The sequence below is a fragment of the Gekko japonicus genome, unplaced genomic scaffold (assembly GCF_001447785.1).
Source record: "Gekko japonicus isolate JY-2015 unplaced genomic scaffold, Gekko_japonicus_V1.1 scaffold231, whole genome shotgun sequence".
Taxonomy (NCBI): Eukaryota; Metazoa; Chordata; class Lepidosauria; order Squamata; family Gekkonidae; genus Gekko; species Gekko japonicus.
In genome coordinates, this window is record NW_015165837.1 from 219929 (window position 1) to 239113 (window position 19185).

Genomic DNA, 19185 nt, shown 5'->3' on the forward strand with positions numbered 1-19185 from the left:
TCGTGTAATCGGCACCTCACCCCTAACCATGGGACTTCAACGGGACCGCGAGGGGATGCCTGATCACGCAGTCATGTGTTATTTTGCTGCGGGGCGAACAGCCACGCCTCCCCCCTGCGATATCCGGCCCGTGTGACCGGGGCCTATGTATTGCTTTCACTCAACACTTTGCCCTTAATTTCTCACATATTTATATTTATTGCATTCATTTATACCCCGCCTTACTTTTCAATGGGGACCCAAAGTGGTTTACATCATTATCTCCTCCACTGTATCTTCACAACAACCCTGTGAGGTAGGTTAAGCTAAGAGAATGTGACTGGCCCAATGACACCCAGCAAGATTCCATGGCATGAGTAGGCTCCACCACTCTTAAGGACCACACCACACTGGTTCTCCAGTGTACATAGGCTCTCACCTACACTCTCACCATTCATGGTTTGCAAACTCTTATAAAAGCTCGTGAGAGTCTGTCTTAATCTTTTCCCTCCTCCCTCACTGGACTCTTCATTCAGCCATCTATAACAAATCCACCAATTAGAGTGATTATTTAATTTTATTTGAAGCATTTCTATGCTAAGTCAGTGTTCATGAGATGGCAAACATTAAAACATTTAAGAACGTAAGAAGAGCTCTGCTGGATCAGACCAATTGTCCATCTAGTCCAACACCCTGTCTCACCCAGTGACCAACCAGTTCCTCTGGAGGTTCAACAACAGGGCACAGAAACCAAGGCCTTTCACTGATATTGCCTCCTGGCACTGGTATTCAAAGGTTGACTGTCTCTGAACATGGAGGTTCCCTTTAGTCACCATGGCTAATCCCCTTTCTGTCTAATCCCCTTTCAAAGCTATGTCTATGGCCACCCATCACTACATCTTCCACATCTTATCACTCACTGTGTATTCCCTCCCCCTGGGGCAGCCTGCCAACTCACTCCGTATGCTGCTTTTGGAGATTCCCTCTATCCCCAGGAGCAGCATTTCAGGGAGAGTTTGGACAGCTGAACTCCTCTGACAAAAATCCATTTCATCAACTGAAATTTTCAGTGGCTCCAAAGACATAATCCTAGAAAACAAAATACTTTCTCCTTCCCTCAGTTGACTTGATTTCTACCAAGTTACATGTTCAGGTTGTTTTCATAACTAAACACTGATTCGGTAATGAAACAATTGCCCTACAGCATTGTTAGACACAGCCAAGTAGTCAAGGTTTTTTTTTAAGTTATGCTAAATCTTCAAAAAAAAAACCACCTGAAATTGACAGGGAAGATTAGGTGTCTACCCTGCCAGTGTGGTTAACAACTTACTGAGAAAAGCACTGCTATCTTCTGCTAAGAAACGAGAACAAGGGAAATTGGAGATTTCATAAGAAGTTAAATTGCATAATGGCATAAGTGGAGGCAGCCCTATGCGCACCAATACCAAGGTTGCTTTTTCAAAGCCTCTGACAAGGTCCTTTTATATTAATCATAGTTAAGGATCTGAAGAAGGAGGAAAGTAATGTAGAATTAGAACTGCCGTTTTGAATCCTATATTCAAGGTTTTAAGAAAATGAACACGAAAGAGTTGATTTTCTTAAAGGCATTCTGTGCTTCAGGAGGCACTGGGGGACTGAAAACATCACATGCTCCCTATGGTTCCTGGCTCCTTGCCTACAACTGACTTTCAATGGGATTTTTACCAGACTCCTGCTCTCCCAGGCAAACAGAGACAGCTGTGATGCTGGTAAGAAAATGAAACATACTGGTGAAGCACTGAAGGCTTTGTCAGCCAATGACCCTGTCTAAGAAAACCACAATGCTAACCTGGGACTGCATATGAACTGTCACCCTGGTCCTACTGTCACCTTTCAAAATCTTCTATTTCCTCGTGCATTATATGGAACAGAACCTGCCCATTTAAGAGGTTGGTCCTTTTGCTTGGGAATCATTTCCAGGCAGTATTAAATGCTTCTTTGTCATAGGAAAAGCCATGACAGAGTGCTCTAGCACATCTAACACCCAAAAGACAGTGGGGTGAAACACACAGATGGCCAGGAGGCACACAACTGAGCAACAGAAGGCACATGATGGACAGGTGTGCATACACACACAAAGAAGACTAGGGACCACTGCCAGGCTTCACTATTGCTATTTCAGGCTTGAATCTTTTCAGGTCACCCAACCAACTTCCTGGAGAGCCCTCCTCCCCGCTACTAATGATGCACTGTGCCAGCAACTCCCCAACTGCAGATGGAGTGGACAAAGATAGAGGGGGAGGCTGGGCACTTCAAGCAATCTGCCTGCTCTCCCAGCCCTACTGTTGGGTGGGTGGCCACTACTCCACACTGTACTGTGCTGGCCCACCCTGTTTTCTCTCCCACAAAGGGAGAGAGGCTCGCAGCAAGCAGCTGAGCTCCTCCTTGAAGATCCTCACAGAGGATGGAGGTCACCTAAACCAGAAGGTGACTGTTATACATTTTTTAGATGTTGTGTTGCATGCCCACCATTCTGGAATCTGCCTAAATTATGTGCAGATATAGCACATATATGCATAAACAAGAGGGAAAATCGGTTAAAAATTTTCCTGTGTGGTATAGTGGTTGGAGTGTTGGAACAGGATCTGGCAGACCCAGGTTCAAATCCCCATGTAGCCATGGAAACTTACTGGGAGACTTTGGGCCAGTCACATGCACTCAACCTTACCTCACTCAGAAGTTTGTTGTTGTGAGGACAAAATGGAGGAAAGGAAAACAATACGAGCTCCTTCAGGTCCCCTTTGGGCAGAAAGGCAAGGAATTAATTAATGTTCTTCCACCTTCTGGCAGCTGGCCCAGATTTCCAAAAAGAGCCAACCAGGGCAAAGGAAAGCCCACTTTTCACTGGCCATTCCTCACAGAGTGTGCTCAGTACTCCCAGGACCCAGTCCTAGACAGCCAAGGTGTGTTACTGTCAAAGATATTTTGTGTGTTTTTCCTGGCACCAAGAAAGGCAATGGAAAGATAGCATAAATGTTTTAAACCAACAATAACTCTATAGGATTAAAATATTATTTTTGAAAACCAGAACATGATCAATATATAATCTTAGGTCTGCCAATAAGCGAGTGTACTTGGTCAATTACCCATTGTTAATAGGAATAATTCCTCAACCAGTACACTACTTTGTGTTGTAACTAGCACTAAAATGGCCATGTACTCTGACTGGTATTGAACTACTTTGTTGTTGTTGTTGTTGTTGTTCAGTCGCACAGTCGATTCCGACTCTTCGCAACCCCATGGACCACATCACGCCAGGCCCTCCTATCTTCCGCCGTGCTCCAGAGTTTGCTTAATTTCATGTTCGTTGCATTTCTTTAAGGACTCGCCAGAGTTTGTTGTGATCCACACAATCAAAGGCTTTAGCTATTATTTTCTCTAATTATGTGTAGTTTGCCCCACTACATTTAGATCGATCAGAAGGACTTCTTGACGGGACTGTAAATCTGGTGTTTTCAGATTTCTACAGCTGCAGCATGCATTTGAAGACCAGTCCTATGTTCATAAACATTTCTGAATAAGTAAATTCTTGAAATATTTACCCAAGTACATCAACACAAATTTCCCTTGTAATGTTAAGCAGGGGCATGAAAGTGGGAAAGGGTCTGGTCTGTTGAGAGCTACTACAGCTCAATCTTCATTCAGGTCGACTGGACATGTGTAGCTTTTCTATGTCAGCTTCTTTCAAATTAAGGGAGGCTATACAACTGAAGTGCCTGGTAGAAACTAGGAATTTAGGACTGATATCAAAGAATGCTTCTAAACTGAAAGCCCAGCAGACAACAGATGACGTTTGTGGCCAATGCCAATTGCCCTGAAACAAGTACTTCTTGCAAGTGTGGAAGTTTTGATATACTTGCTCAATAGCTCTTTTTTATTACAGTTATAAGAGGAATGCAAAACCAGAATGGCTCTGACGGCCACTTTTACATATCTATTAACTGAAGAAGAACCCCCGCAGAGAAAGCATTTTGTTTCAATAATCCATTCTGCGCTCTCTCCTATCCCAGTTATGTTCTCCCTGAACCTTTTCTCCTTTATTCGACAGCACACGTGTTCTCTCTGCAACCCTCTTGTATGATTCCCCTCTTTTTCTCTATGCACCTTTCTTCATTTTCCCCACATCAAAGTTCCCTCTGCATTCCCACTTCCCTCCTTTTCTCTCATCATTGTCTTATTCTACTCCCTTTCTGCTCCCTTCCCCTTCTCTCCATTCTGCCTTGTTGAGTTCAGTGACAGCTATTCACAGGGGTCATTTTGTAGAAAAAGAGGTACAGGAGCTCATTAGCATAACTCATTTGCATAACTCATTTGCATATGCCACACCCCCTGACATCACCGGAAGTGTGTCAGAAGGCAACACCCACCGCTCAGGCTCCACCCCAAAAATCTCAGAGAAAAGAAAGTACCATTCAGAGAAGGCCCTTTTGCACATGCTCAAATGTCCACACAGGTCTGAACTAAAATGTCTGCAACTTTCTCCTAGCCCTCTGTAGTCTTCCCCTGGATTGAATTTTGGTTGGTAAGCAGCTCAGGGCAGGGACCTGCATTTTTGATAGCTACTCTGTGCAATGCCCAGTGACTGTGCTACATAATAATAATTTCTACAAGATGTAACCTAGCAGCAATGCTCCCTCTAAGCTGTCGAGCCTTGTGAGCAAAAATTCTACTTTGTAAGCTACTGGCATTAAAGTTGTGAGCAATTTGGCTACTGCATAAATTAGTTTACTCTGGAACCATCCCCCAAGGGCACTACGGTCGGGGACTCAACATCTACTGGATGTTCCAGGTCCCCGTTCTATTAGACTCAGCATGACCAGGAACAGGGCGTTCTCGGTGGCGGCTCCTATCTGGTGGAATGAGCTCCCAGAGGAGATCAGGGCTCTGTGGGACCTAGCACAGTTCCGCAGGGACTACAAGATGGAGCTCTTCCGCCAGGCTTTTGAATAGGAGCCGCCACCACTAGTCCACCGGCAGCCCACCACTAGTGCACTAGTGCACCACCATCGCACTAGCTACCATCTATCCCCCGTATATGGACATCAAGTTGGGGCATGCACATCTAGTTGCTGCACTATGGGCAAGAACGGGATGGTCAGGGATAGTCATCTTGCTTTTAGAAAATTTAGAATTTGTACAGATTGTATAATTTGCTAAGCATCAAAATCTGTTTTAAATAGGGTTGTAATTTAATATTTTGTATTGTTTTATGGTTTTATCTGGCAATATGCCCTGTAAGCCGCCCTGAGCCTCCGGGGAGGGCGGGATAAAAATGTGAATAATAAATAAATATAAATAAATAAATATCCTTCCTGAGCGAAGACCAAAATGTGTGAGCCAAGGAATAAAAACTGTGAGCTAGCTAACACTAACTCAGCTTAGAGAGAACACTGCCTGGCAGCTCCATGGAATGGCTCAGAAGAAACAGGACAAAAAGCTTTTTAAACATACACTTCGTCTGGCTCAGGGAACTACACTCTGCACATGCTCAGAGGCCTGGCTATGGCCTTTTAAAACATATATACCTTTGCCCAGCTCAGGGAACACACACTGCCAAATGCTTAGGGACCCTTTAACCACAGTGTATGTTTTTTTAAAAAATAACATACTTTATTCTCCAGCTCAGTGAAGGTTCCACATATGTTTAAAGACCTTTTATTCATGAGCTCTAAAACAAACAAAACCCATTTTGTGATGCCATACATGCTAAAAAGCATATTGCCTATTATTTTCAAATGTTTTCAAGTGAGACACTCCACACATGCTCAGGTTCAGAAGCTCTGAACCACATCTTTACCCAAAGGAAACCCCCCCGCTGCTTTATGTGCAGCAGGTGCTACCCCCCCACACACATTTTCTTAGAGAAAAGCTTTTCTTTTTTCTCAAAGAAAAACTTTCCTCCTCAGACCCCCTCCCCAGCAGGCCCATGTAGAGCAGCCCATGCTTGCGTGCCAGGCGCTGCGCTTCTTGCACGCCTCCAGGGACCCACACAGCCCAGCGGCAGCTTGGAAGGCTATCCCCAGCCCACCTGCCTAGGCGGGCAAGGCTAGGAAAGGCAGGGGGGCCCTCAACAGGCCTTCCCCCACTCGCCTGCTTCGGCAGCATTTAAATGCCTCCCCGTGGCTTGGAAGGCCTTCCCTGGCCCGCCCACTTAGGCGGGAGGGCCACGGCAGGCCTGGGGGGTGGGACTTGCCTGGCTCGTTTCTGCCAGAGTGCTGCTCTGGTGCGCTCCAGCAGGAAATGACCCCTGGCTATTCATATATTTAGGGCCAAACTGGATGTGATGGCATCCTTGTGTCCGACATTGGGACAACACTGCCATTTTAAAGCCTAAAATAAGCCATTTAAAATGCCACAAGGGCCCAATCCTGATCAGGACAGCAGTTCAGAGGGACAAGGTGCTCTTGTCCCCCCACCCTTTCAAGAGCTAAAGGCCACCATGGGCAGCCATTTTGGTACTTGGGGTGGGGGGAGAGGCAAGAGTGCCTTGTCCCACTGCACTGCAGGTCTGATCAGGATTGGGCTCTTGCAATATTTTTACATTGCCCATTTAAAATATTGGCCCCAGAACTTTCTTCATTTGACAAAGAGTCGAACTGATATCCTTCCCCTGATAATTTTGTTTTTAATGACAAAGGTTGAAGTTAGAGGCAAGTACTGGATTGTGCCATCTGGTGTTTGCCCCTTGAAAACACAACCTTGGATTTATTATAATCAATACATCTTTTACTGATTTCAGAAAGCCTGCTTCAAAGTAAATGTATATAGGATGCATTGAAGAGATGGGATCAGTTGAGTGGTGGGGGGGGGGGGGACATAAAATATTGTTCTAAAGGCTTTTAAATTTTTGGTTTCCAACACGAGTTTTTTTGGGACAGAACAAATCCGGGGTTAAATAACAATATCACTACTACAGTTGAAGGAGGGTTTTTTGGTAAAGGGAGGTCAAATTCCTTCAAAAATTGCAGTTTAGTAAATGGGTCTTTTCTTCTACACCGTCGCTTTATGAAGGAGATGGTTATATTTCAGCTCTCAGTTAACCAGACAGTGACCTTATATGGTTTGAATTTACTCTCAAATTGGCTCTCTCCCACCTTCTCCATACCTATCCCCCCCCATTTTTAAGAAGCGCAAAGAAAACAGAGAGCATAATATTTTAGCCATTTGAGCATGTAGCATTCTGAAATCCTCCCGCTAACTGGAAGTGCTCTCTGTTACCTCTATCTTTCAAAATTGGAACCATTATAGTCATTCGTGAAAATCCACATTTAGCTTTCATAAAGAGTGGATTTTTGACCCATTGAACTGGAAGAGCTTCTGTGCTTTTCTCCTGATCTCTGACAAGATAGCCCACAACAACTGAGATGACAATTTATTGCTGGCATGAATGTGTACTACGTTGTTAAACTCTGGATGCTCATGCACGGTAAACTGACTTCTGAGAGCCTGCACTGAGGACTCTGAAAACTGTAGCAAAGAGGTACAGGAAACCCAACGTGGAATGCAATGGGGCCATTTACTGTTATTGAAACGGGCCTGTTGGAGGGAGGTTGGATAGTCTTCCAGGGCAATGAGAGTTCGTCCCTGACTCTTCAGACCTGAATTTATAGGCACTTTGAGTATTTATCCATCAGTAGAAATTCAGACTCTGACCTGGATAGCCCAGGCTAGCCCGATCTTGTCAGATCTCAGAAGCTAAGCAAGGTCAGCCGTGGATGGGAGACTTCCAAGAAAGTCCAGGATTGCTACGCAGAGGAAGGCAACGACAAACCACCTCTGAACACCTCTTGCCTTGAAAACCCTATGGCATAACTGTAAGCCAGCTGCAACTTGACGGCATTGTCCACCACCACCAGAAATTCAGGACCTGACTCTCACAAGGGATCTGTGTGTTCCACTCATTCAGGTTAAAACCAGAGAGTCAGAGACAACATTATTTCCCTTTCCCTTAAAAGCCTCAGCACTGTACAATGAAGGTTAAATATGAGCAGAATAATGATCTGCAGAATGCAAGCAACAACTTCCTTGCAGGAAATTTCATCTTGTGTGATGCAGCCCACATATTTTTAATAAGGAGAAGCCAAGTGTAGCATTAGCTCCCATTTGCCTTAGCAGGCGCATTCTAATTTCTATCTATACTCACAAATATCTAAACACGCCACTCTGCAAACCAGAGCAACCTTTTAAAATAAAAAGGTGACCCTTTAAGCATTCATTTACTGTTTTTTGTATGAAGGGGATAGTGTCACGATACTAACTGCCTTGTACCAGCACTGCAGCATCTGCAAGAAAACAATGCAAGTTCTATGCAATTACTTCTGACGTTTGCAAGACCAGAAGTTGTTAAGATTTGCTTTGCATCCCCCTCCCTTTGTGTATAACCCTTAGAATTAAAGATAAAGGTTATTAAAAGGACTGTTAATTTTTAAAATGTTGACATTTAGACCCAAGCATCTAACCCTTTTTTTATTAAGCCATCTATTAAAGGATATCAAAGAACTCTCCCTCTTTAATGAGGCATTAAAATACAGTAATACAAAAAAAGCAAAACTGTTAAGCCTCTTAAACCTCTGGACTTACATTATCAGCTTTTATGTGCCTGTCAACACTCCACAGTAAGAAGCAATGGTTTTATTCTCTGTCTCAAATTTAAAAGCCAACTAATTTTCCTTCCACCTTCCTGCTGAGATCTTTAACTCCCAGCAAAGTAGAGCAGCTAAATCTATAACGCAGTACAAAGGCCACAGCGGTCTCTATCAGCTGCTAGCCAATGTATGTGACCACTCCATGTCTTCCCATTTTATACAGCCTAGTTGTGGCTTCTGAACTTCCTTAGTTTAACATGGTACATGTAGTACACTATTCTACAGAGTGGGGAATGGAGAGGGGGAAAGTGTCCTTGGTGTTCTGAAGTAGGAGTGGACTACTGCTTTAGACCAACACAGCCGCCCACCTGGATCCAGCCTGGTGTTCTGAGTTGCTGATTTTATCACAAGCAGTGGTTTTGGTATATTTAGCACAAAGTGCTCTGAAAACCAGAAGAAAAATGAAAGGGCATTCTACAGGCATTCATGTTTACTAGTATTTGCCAGAAAATGAGGGGCAAGGAATAGGTTTTCCTATTCACACAGCTTTCTGATGTGTACAGTTTGGTCTTAGACAAACTGATAACACTATTTTAATGCAATTCAAAGTAACCAGAAAGGTTTCATCTAAGGCTGCAATCATACGCACCTTTAGATCCGACAGAACTGCGAATGCCTGATGGATCTAAAGGGCACAATCAGACAGCAACATCTGGGAAAGGTCCCACAGTCGTCAGCAACCCATGCTGCTCTGCCACAGAAGTGGAAGTAAAGTCCTGCTCTAACTGGTTCTGATGGGCCAAAGATGGACTCCCCCCTGTATGATCGCTCAAGCATGGGCTTTCCCCTGTCTGATCACTCATGCCATCGGGATGGTCTGATCATTCCATCACAACTGGGTGCCATTTTTTATTCCCTCGCTGAGCAGTATGTGCATAAACGCACCCTCCATGGGGAACCTTCAGTGCGGAGGTGCGATTCCTCATTTAACTGCATGGGAAACAAAAGGCAAAAATACAACAACCACTCAGCCATGGTGCCATCTGATCAGGCAGTGATGGGCTGAGCCCGCAGCTACAAAGGATGTGTGATCTCGCAACTGCGAGTCAAATTGCTCTGGAGAAAATAGGCTTGCTTCCCCTCCGCACCAACTGGAGTGTGTGACCGCAACCTAAGTGTAGCTGGACACCAACTCAGCACTTTCATTGTGGCAGCATATCAGCACCAGTATAATAAGCCCCTAAAACAAAGGTAACTCTCATGAGGATTGTTAAACATTATAATGTAGGTTTTGGATATTACACATCACCAGCAACACTCCAAGTGACTCAGGGCATAATCCTCAGTTACACAACTTCAGAAACACTGAACATTTTAAAATAATGCACTTGTATGCCTTAGTAAGGAAAAAAAAAACCCTATGTTATTACTGGGGAGCCATCTGCAAAATACATCTCCTGCACAATATTCCTTTTTTTTATATGACATCTTCAAATGCTTGGCTTTTGCGGGGGGGACGGACGGAGAGTTGTTTAAAAAACAAAAACAAAAATAAGCACAAACATGTAATTGTTTCAATGAAAATAGGAGACATGTCAGCCCTGAAGCTGAAAATACCCCCCCCACTCCCAAAATCCTTCATGGTTTTGTTCTCTCTTTAGGTTCAGAAGTTTCTTGATATGAAATGTGTATTTTGGCAATAAGTTTTGCAATACCTCCTCCATGAACCTAACACATGCCACTTAAAGCAGAGGCCACGGGCACAGCTTATTCTTAGAAACCAATTTAGACAAGTGTCTGACATCTGTAGGACTAATTGCCACCTGCCTAGTCACATGTTTCCATTCTGTCTGGAAGAACAATGCACAAATTACCAGCTGTGAATAACTTCTGAAAGTAGGTTGAATTTCATTAAGTCGCTCTTTTAATATTCACTCACCTCCACTTCAAAGAGTGGCAGTATATTAAGTGTGTTTTCTACTTCTGGACAAGCTATGGCCAAGAGACATTTAGTACCAACAACAGCTTCAAAATTGTGCCTCAATGCCCCACTAAAGGCAATGGGAATAAAAGTGCATTACAGTAGCTAAATGATGTCCACAGAGTATTCAGATTTTTAGCAGAGGGTTACATTCATAAGCATCTGAAAATTATTTCAAAAATTGAAAGTCTGCCTAAAATACGTTAGTTAAGGCAAGTTTTAAGCCTCTTTATTAAGACTACTACACCAGTTGATAAATTAGAGAAATAAACATTAAAAGACCAGCAAAACAGGGTTGCACTTACCTGTAACTGTTGTTCATCGACATCTTCTGTGCAAACACACACTGGGACTATGCTTCTGCAGCCCTGCCATGGACAAATCTTTCATAGTTAAAGCTCCGATAGGGGGCATACCACCCAGGTGTTGGAGCTTTTCCCACCACAGGCATCACATCGCCACAAGCGTCTCAAGACAGAAACTGTGAGAAAACTCACAGGGGGGTCGGAGGGAGGGAATGTGTGTCTGCACAGAAGATGCTGATGAACAGTTACTGGTAAGAGCAATCCTGTTTTCATCATCTGTCTTCTAGTGCAGTCCCACATGGGGACCATCTGGAGGCAGGGTAGTTCTCTCACTGGAACAGCGAGTGAAGCACTGCCTTGCCCACATCTGCATCTCTCCTGGCTTGATGATCCAGTGTGTAATGTCTGACGAATGTGTCATCCATTACTTAGGTGGCTGTTCTGCAGATTTCTCTCAACAGGACCTGGCAATGGAATGCTGCAGGCGTTGCCTGCGCTTGAGTAGAGTGTGCCTATACTTCAAGTGGAGATTGCTCCCCCAGAGCCCTGTAGTAAGATCTGATCGCCTCTGTGACCCATCTGGCAATGGACTGAGAAGAGACTGCCCATCCCTTCTTAGGACCCCAATAACATAAATAAAGCCTTGTCTTTTCTAAAATCTTTGGTCTTGTGTAAATGCTCTCCTGATGTCTAGGATATGAAGGGAGGTTTCTGCCTCTGAACCAGGTGAGAGGAAGAATACTTGGAGTACCACTTCCTGTGCCAGGTGAAATTTTGATAGAGTCTTCAATAAAAACTCTAGACTAGGGTGCAGGATGACACATTCTTCGAATATCTTAAGGAACAGCGGTTCACACCTTAAGGCTGCCAGCTCACTGACCCTTCTCGCCGAAGTGACCGCCACTTTCCTGGACAGAAGGGCCAACACGCAAGATGACAGGGGTTCAAATGGAGGCTTCATAAGGCCAGAAAGGACCAAGGGAAGGAACCATTGTTGTCTGGATTGAAGAGACAGCCAGGACTTTGACAGCTAAATTTAACAGGTAGTCCAGAACCACTAGGAGGTGGCAGACGAAGGGGCACTGGTTCCTTTTAACACACCAGGTCTAGAACTGAAACCATTTCTTATGGTAGGTATATCTAGTCCCTCGACTTCCAGCAAAACCTTCAACCACCTGAGGAATAGGCCAGTAGTCCCAGCCTGATCCTCGAGGCCATTAGGTGTAATCTTGTCTTGATGTCCTCTAACCACTAGGACAAGGCTCAAATGATCCCTCTGGGGACTGAGAAATGGAACTCTAGGGGGTGTCTGGAGGGATTAAAGATACACACGAACCAGAGTTGTAATGGTCGCATATGGAGCCTGGCAAGGGCGATTAGTGGTGGATGCCATAAGCCCTAAAAGGTGTTGGATAGCCAGGAAAGATTGCCATCATCTTCTGGTAAACAGCAGGATCATGGCCTTGATGACCCTAGCCCTGTCCTGCAGCAAGAATGCCCTACCCTGTACAGCACTAAGGGCAGCTCCTACAAACACCACCTCCTGGCTGTTTATGGAGCCAACTTGGCTTCTTTAGGCTCCTCCCATTTTTTCCTTCTCATAGGAATAATTTGTGATTGTGCCATCAATATTTCGCTTTTAAGAAATTCCCATCCCTCTTGAACTCCCTTCTCCTTAAGTATTTCTGACTGTGGGATTCTACCCAGCATAACTTTGTTTGTCAGAATTTGCTTTTCTGAAGTCCAACCTATATGTCTGACTACATACAGCTTTTACCTTCCCCAAGACTGTAAATTCCAAAATTACCCCACTTCGGCGGGGTAGGGCAGGGTATAAGTGGAAAAATAAATAAATAAATGGTCACAACTACCCAGGGTGCCCACTCCTTTCACCTCATCAACCAGTTCTTCCTTGTTGTTAAGAATCAAGTCCAAGATAGCAGATCCCCTTGTTTCCCTCTCCACCTTCTGAAAAATGAAGTTGTCAGGAAAACAAGTCAGGAATTTATTGGACCTTTCATTTTTAGCAGAGTTGGACTTCCAACAGATACCCAGGTAATTGAAGTCTCCCACGACCACCGTGTCCTGTCTCTTTGAGAACTTTGTAATCTGCTTGAGGAGTGTTTCATCCAAATCCTCTGCCTGGCTCGGTAGTTTATACCCCTGGTGGCAGGGGTATTGCGTTGGCCTGGTTTTTGCCTCAACTGCATATCCTCCATCACAAGGGAGGAGGGAGGGGGATGAACAGACAAGAAGGGGCAAGAATGTTGTAGAAGTTCTTAGTCTTCCTTGGGGGACTTGGAGTGTAGGTGGCTCAGGATCTTGGGGCAGTTGTCCAACACTGATACCTCTATCTCAAGTGTCTTAGGTATCCTAAGCATCTGTTCTTAGTATAATCTCAAATCCTCATTTGGGGAGACAGGAGTTGGATCCCCCATGGTGTCATCTGGGGAGGGTTCCGAATCACTCTCCAAGTTGTAGTGGGGCACTACTTCGGTGCCTCCTAGTAATGGGGTTGAAAGGGCACAAAGGGGTGTGGTTCCATGTAGCCCATTCACTGAGGTCCATCTCCTGAAGCATCTTAGACTGGGAGGCTTCCCAATGGTTGAGGTAGGCTGGTGACATATAATACAACAGGTGTGCCCTGGCGCTCAATTGCTACACTCTGGGTAGGGCCAGTGGGATGCTCTGTACTTCCCCTTCCTCCATGTCCAAAATGGAGCAGATTGAGAAGGATTGGTGAGGTGAGGGAGTTCGTGGTGGGGCTGGGACTGAGTGCATGTCCTGGGATTTCCCCTTTTTCACAGCCATCTTTCCCTGCACCAGGTAGTGAGTGCCATGCTTGGACTTCTTGTGTTTTTTTCAATGGCAGTTCAGAGAGAGACCGTCCCTTGGTAGATGATGCCAAGGGAATAGGTCGAGCTGGTTTGGGCTCAGATCCCAAGGCACGCTGCCCACTTCGAGGTGGTCAGTTTAGCCTTGGATGCCATATCGGTTGGTAAGGAGCAGACTGAGGGGGTTCTGGAACCTGGCAGATTATATGGAACCAATGCTGCTGGTTTAGAAGCCAGAGGTTCTGGGGGTGGAACCGATGTGGCTGAAGTCAAGGCTGAGAGGGCCTTCTCCCAAAATGCCACTTTCAGGAGGGAAGCTCTGTCAGACCGAGCTTTTGGGGTGAACCTTTGGCATATTTGGCATCCCGTCACATTATGTGCCTCTCCAAGGCAGATCAGGCAATTCTCATGGTCATCACTGAGAGGGATCTTGGTGTTGCATTGAGCACACTTCTTAAAGATGGGGTCATCATGGTGGGTCCAGAAGTCAATGTGATCATGAACACAAGCCCAGAAAGGGTGCCATAAAAAGGGGGAAAGAAGAGAAAAATGGCAAGGTCCAACGAATGTGGTATAGGCCTGTATAGAAATATTGATTTCTAAAAATCCATGCCTTCTCCTGTGATGTCTTTCTGATAACATGCTGTGTCTTGTTTCCTGTTGAAGCCAAATGGCCTGTCCATTTGGCCAGAGAAACTTTATAACCATGCCATATAACCACACATTCTTTCACACCTCTAAGGGAAGAGGCAGACCTGATGGCGTCTGGCTCTGCCTCACATGCAAAAAAAGTCATGTCAGCAATGGAGAAGCTGGAGTTTGGGGTCATGTGACTGCAGGCGTGGTCTCCAAACTTCTAGCCTATCCCCACACGTAGCCATGACAACCAAAAATTGGGCACATCCCCTGTCTGCTCCTGATTGGCTGATGGCCACAGTTGATCATGACTGGAATTGGGGTTTAATTGTCTGATCCCAACGAGGGAGAGCTCAGTTCTGCTCCTGTTCTCTCTACTTGTTTTATTCTACCTGGAAAATGCTGTCTCTCTGGAAGACAAAGAACTGTTTTGTGAGCTGAGCACATGGTTGGCAAAGATGGGATTTCTCCTACTCAAAATCCCTTGGTGCTACTCTGGACTGTTTGGATTTTCCTGAACTTGGTAAATATGCAGCTTTTACTGTGTAGTTAAGGCAAACAGCCCTAGCCTTTCTTGTTTTCAAATCTTTCATAGTTTACTTGCAATGCTCTGTACTGAATAAAAAATTATTCTTGTTTCTAAATGGTCTTTGATGTTGTAACTGGGATTCCAAGTCTATTTCCTGTGCCTAACTGACCACAAGCTACCATGGAGCAGTCAGTGTGCATCTCTGGGAATGAGGTGCTAATGTGTTAAGCCCTAGATGCCAACTGAGATTTTGAACCTCTAATCTCAGGTTGGGAGGGGGATTATTGTAGAGGTTCTGGTGGCATATTGTTCTGAATCCAGAGAGGGTAGCCTACCTCTGTGGGTTGTTGTTTAATGTACTGTAAAGGTACAGGATTACCTCTCATCCCTGGACTGGCGTGAGGGGCTTAATCCTGTACAAGGTCGAGGTCAGGGACAACGCCTAGCAATAGAAGAACGGACCTTCACTGAAGGACAACTTGACTTTGTGGGGGCAAAAGCAAAATGGAGGGAGGAGGGGGTGTCTGCCACAGATCTCATTACGCCTGTGGCAGGAAAACCCGCACATGCTCCGAGACAGGGTGGTACACTGTCTATCGGAACATTAGCAATGGAAGATTCGTCCGAGGCAGGCCTGAGCAAGCGCAGTCCCAATGTGGGGTTGCACTAGAAGACAGATGATGAACATCACTTTCCTGGACTAGAAGATACTAGAAAGAGAGAACATTAAGTGTTGCCAATTATTGTATACATCACATCCAGGATGAAAAGAGCAGCCTTACCAAAAGTTACTTCTCCTTTGCCAGTTTTGTCGAAAAGCTGAAATGCCACCATGAACAGTGCATCTGGAGCACAGAGGACAGATTCAAAGGCTACAAATTCTTGAAAAGATATCAACCTACAAAAACAAGATTTTTTTAAAAAAGTCATAATGCTATTTGTTCATGAAATGTCAGACAAATTTAGACTGTTGGAGCAGACAGATATATTTGGCCGTTCAGTTTTAGATGCAAATACATTCATTGTTCTTTTACTGCATAGTGTTATAATGAACTGGTCATACACTCAAATGAAAAGAAGGCAGCCATCCAACTCTTTAGTGTTAAGGAACCAAACTGAACAACATGTGTGCAGTGTTCCCTCTAAGCTGAGTTAGTGTGAGTTGGCTCACAGTTGTTTAGCCTCCGGCTCATATATTTTTGTCTTAGCTCAGGAAGGATGGCTCCAGAGCAAACTAATTTATGCAGTAGCCAAATCGCTCGCTCACAACTTTAATGCCAGTAGCTCACCAAGTAGAATTTTTGCTCACAAGACTCCACAGCTTAGAGGGAGCACTGCATGTGTGTAACTATTAAGCAGAGCAGGCACCAGCCACTGAGGCTGGTCACCACACTACATCTGGAGGACACACACTGAAAAGACAGCCGGATATTGAAGAGGGTGGCCCAAGATCTTCTGTCTACGGAGTGGAATTTTGTCTAAACCATCTCTCAATGATCAGCAGATTCCTTTCTCACATCACAAGGAGGTCTAAAGCCTAACTTTAGCTTATTTAGGGCAATAACAGCTTGCCATGTGGCAAGGAAGGATGCTTCCTCCCACCGTGTCCAGTCTACCAGTTAAGAGCCTCTAGAGCTCTGTGCCTGCATATGCAGAGGTAAAGTGGATGGCAACCAGAACAGGGACTTTTTCAGTGGTGGTACCATGTCTTTGGAATGTCCTCCCCCCAAAGTTCACCTGGCACCTATTTTACAGTTCCTTAGGCATCGATCCAAAACATTTCTTTTAAATTGAGGAGTTCCATTTTTATAGCTGTTTTATGGCCTGTTCTGGCTTAGGGTTGTTTTACGGACATCATTTTCAGCTGCTTAATGTTCTCTTTATGGATTGATTGTGTAGTGGTTATATTTATGATTTTGTTTATTGGTTTTTCTTTGTGAGCTGTTTCAAACCAGTCTCTGGTTGTTGTTTTTGCTTTGCTTTGTTTTTGAACAAATTCAGTTTTTTTTTACGAGGGATACTTCTCAGCTGGGAGTTCTGGAAGCATCAGAGATTATGAACTTGTTTTCAATTGGCTGAAATAATGACTATAACAAAATTTTGCACAGATCTAAAATTCCAAGTCTGAAAAAAATTATAAATTGGGGACTAAGTTTTTAAGATTAATTCTTAACCGTGTGAATCTGCCAGTGTCCTGGGATTATGGTAGTTAGGAAAAGAAATATGCCACTGGTTACAATTTTAACAAGCTGAATCATGCACTAACTATTGTCCACATGCATAGAAGAAAGGAATAGGATGCTAATTTATATCATTAGCCATGCCACAGCATATGGGTTTTGTGTGTGTCTTTCTGAATATGAGAATGCGGGGCCCGCAGGCAATCTCAATCAGGGGAGAGGGTCATCCTCAGTAGATCTGAAGAACACACAATACAGAACGTTTGCTGAAGCTAAGCAAATATAGTTCTGGTCACTTCCTGTATAGGAAACCACCTGAGAATACTATTTATGCCAACCTCAGTTCCATAAACACGCAACAGTAAAAGCTAGATGCCAACATTTACCTCATACAATATTTGCTGAAGTTATTGGCATGTTCTGAAGAACATGAACCATTAATACATGTGAAATCAAACAGAATATCACATGCATGCTGACATGTTTGAGATTCAGTTAAAGTACAGGCTCTAGAGTCCTTGAACATACATTTTATGTATGTATGTATGTATGTATATAAAATTTGGGGTGTCTATTGGGACTTCCAAATCATATTATTTTAAAACAGGCTTCAAGATTCTACTTTCTCAAGTAGATGAAGCACTCTTGCAACATGGATTTTAACCTACACAGCTCATATCACAATAACGTGTTCATCTTCAAAGAACCACACAATTCTTTGTTCTTTTTGCTACAACAAACTAACATGGCTGCTCTTCTGGATCAAACAATACGAACACTTTTAAAGTCAGAACTCTAGTTCAACAGTTCATACTCATTTAAAAGAAAGCAATTAGCCTCTCTCTTTTTTAAAAAATAGAAAGACAGAAAATGTACAAAACATGTGGCTCAAACCAAGGCTACTGTCGAAGAAACCTGAATATCTGCTGTGCCAGCTGAATTCAAATTAACCCAATTTTTACACGTTAATTAAACCAGCTATTTTCTTCTTATTGTATTTTTGCTCCTTAAATAGACTGGCCTGCAAGTGATTCCCAACAGATCTGCTCCAACAACAATGACGTACTCATTTACTTCTATTATGACCACACAATACAGTAACTGAGCAGTAATTTTTCACAGTCAATTACACACGTGGTTCCTAATGGTTAAAGATGCTGAAATAATGCATGCTACATAGCCATATGCTCCAAGCTCTATACTGCATAAGGGCAGTTGCCTAGGTAACAAGTTTTCTCTTTGGCTTAGCACAACCCTTCATTGAATATCATTAGGTTTCATTAAACAGCACATTATTAACAGGAACCTCAATATACTACTTAAGAATAATTTTGCCTACATAAGCAAGAGCTCGTCTAGCTTAAAAGCCCAACTGAGAAAACCCTAATAGCCTTCCTGCTTAAAAAAAAAAAATGATGCAAAAGTACGAAGGGCTTGATGAGCTGGAAATCAAGCAGGAAGTCAGAGTTGTCTTCTTCTCTGGCATTCCTATTTTTAAAAATGGAAAAATTATCACTTGTTCAAAAGAGTGATGTACACAGACAAAACTAACATAGAAACAAAAATGATGGGCAATGGAGGGGAGGCTACTTTACTAACGAACTGATGGACAAGCTTACCAACCAAACAAATACTGGTTCAAGCAGTCAGCCTGCCCCTCTTTGCATGCTCACCCCCTTACTTGCTGCTACTGCTGCCACCACCTCCCCCACCACTTCAGGAACATTAACAAAAACATGTCCCCCAACCAGCTGGAAATCTCCCAGCCTCTCGCATCTCAAGCTGCTGGACAATTCATTGGAGGCTGAGGCAGCAATGAGCAAGAGGGCAAGTAAGAGGACCAAGATCACTCACTGACACTGCTGATGTAGAAGCAGGCCTGGTACACTGACAGCCCAGTTTTTTATATTACCTTCGTCTTCAGGATAGGAAGCAGATCATATAAACAGGTTTCTAACTCCCTTAGGGAGTACAGAGAAGGGAAGCACAGAGGAAGAGGGCAGATTTAGAAAGACTGCAGCTGTTTACAGCCAGAAGTCCCCTTTGTTTAGCAGAAACCATATAGAGGAGGTAACTCCACCAGAGTAAAGCAGTAGGAAATCTAACAGATTCAGTCT

General features: G+C 44.0%; 1 protein-coding gene across 1 annotated transcript in view; it reads right to left on the reverse strand.

Annotated features, from left to right (window-relative positions):
* The window catches only part of SLC25A13 (solute carrier family 25 (aspartate/glutamate carrier), member 13), a 148801-nt gene that overhangs the window by 67058 nt on the left and 62558 nt on the right, over positions 1-19185 (reverse strand). The window contains exon 4 of the mRNA XM_015410953.1: positions 15671-15786. Within this exon, the coding sequence (XP_015266439.1) occupies positions 15671-15786 (116 nt within the window). The remainder of the gene's footprint in view (positions 1-15670; positions 15787-19185) is intronic.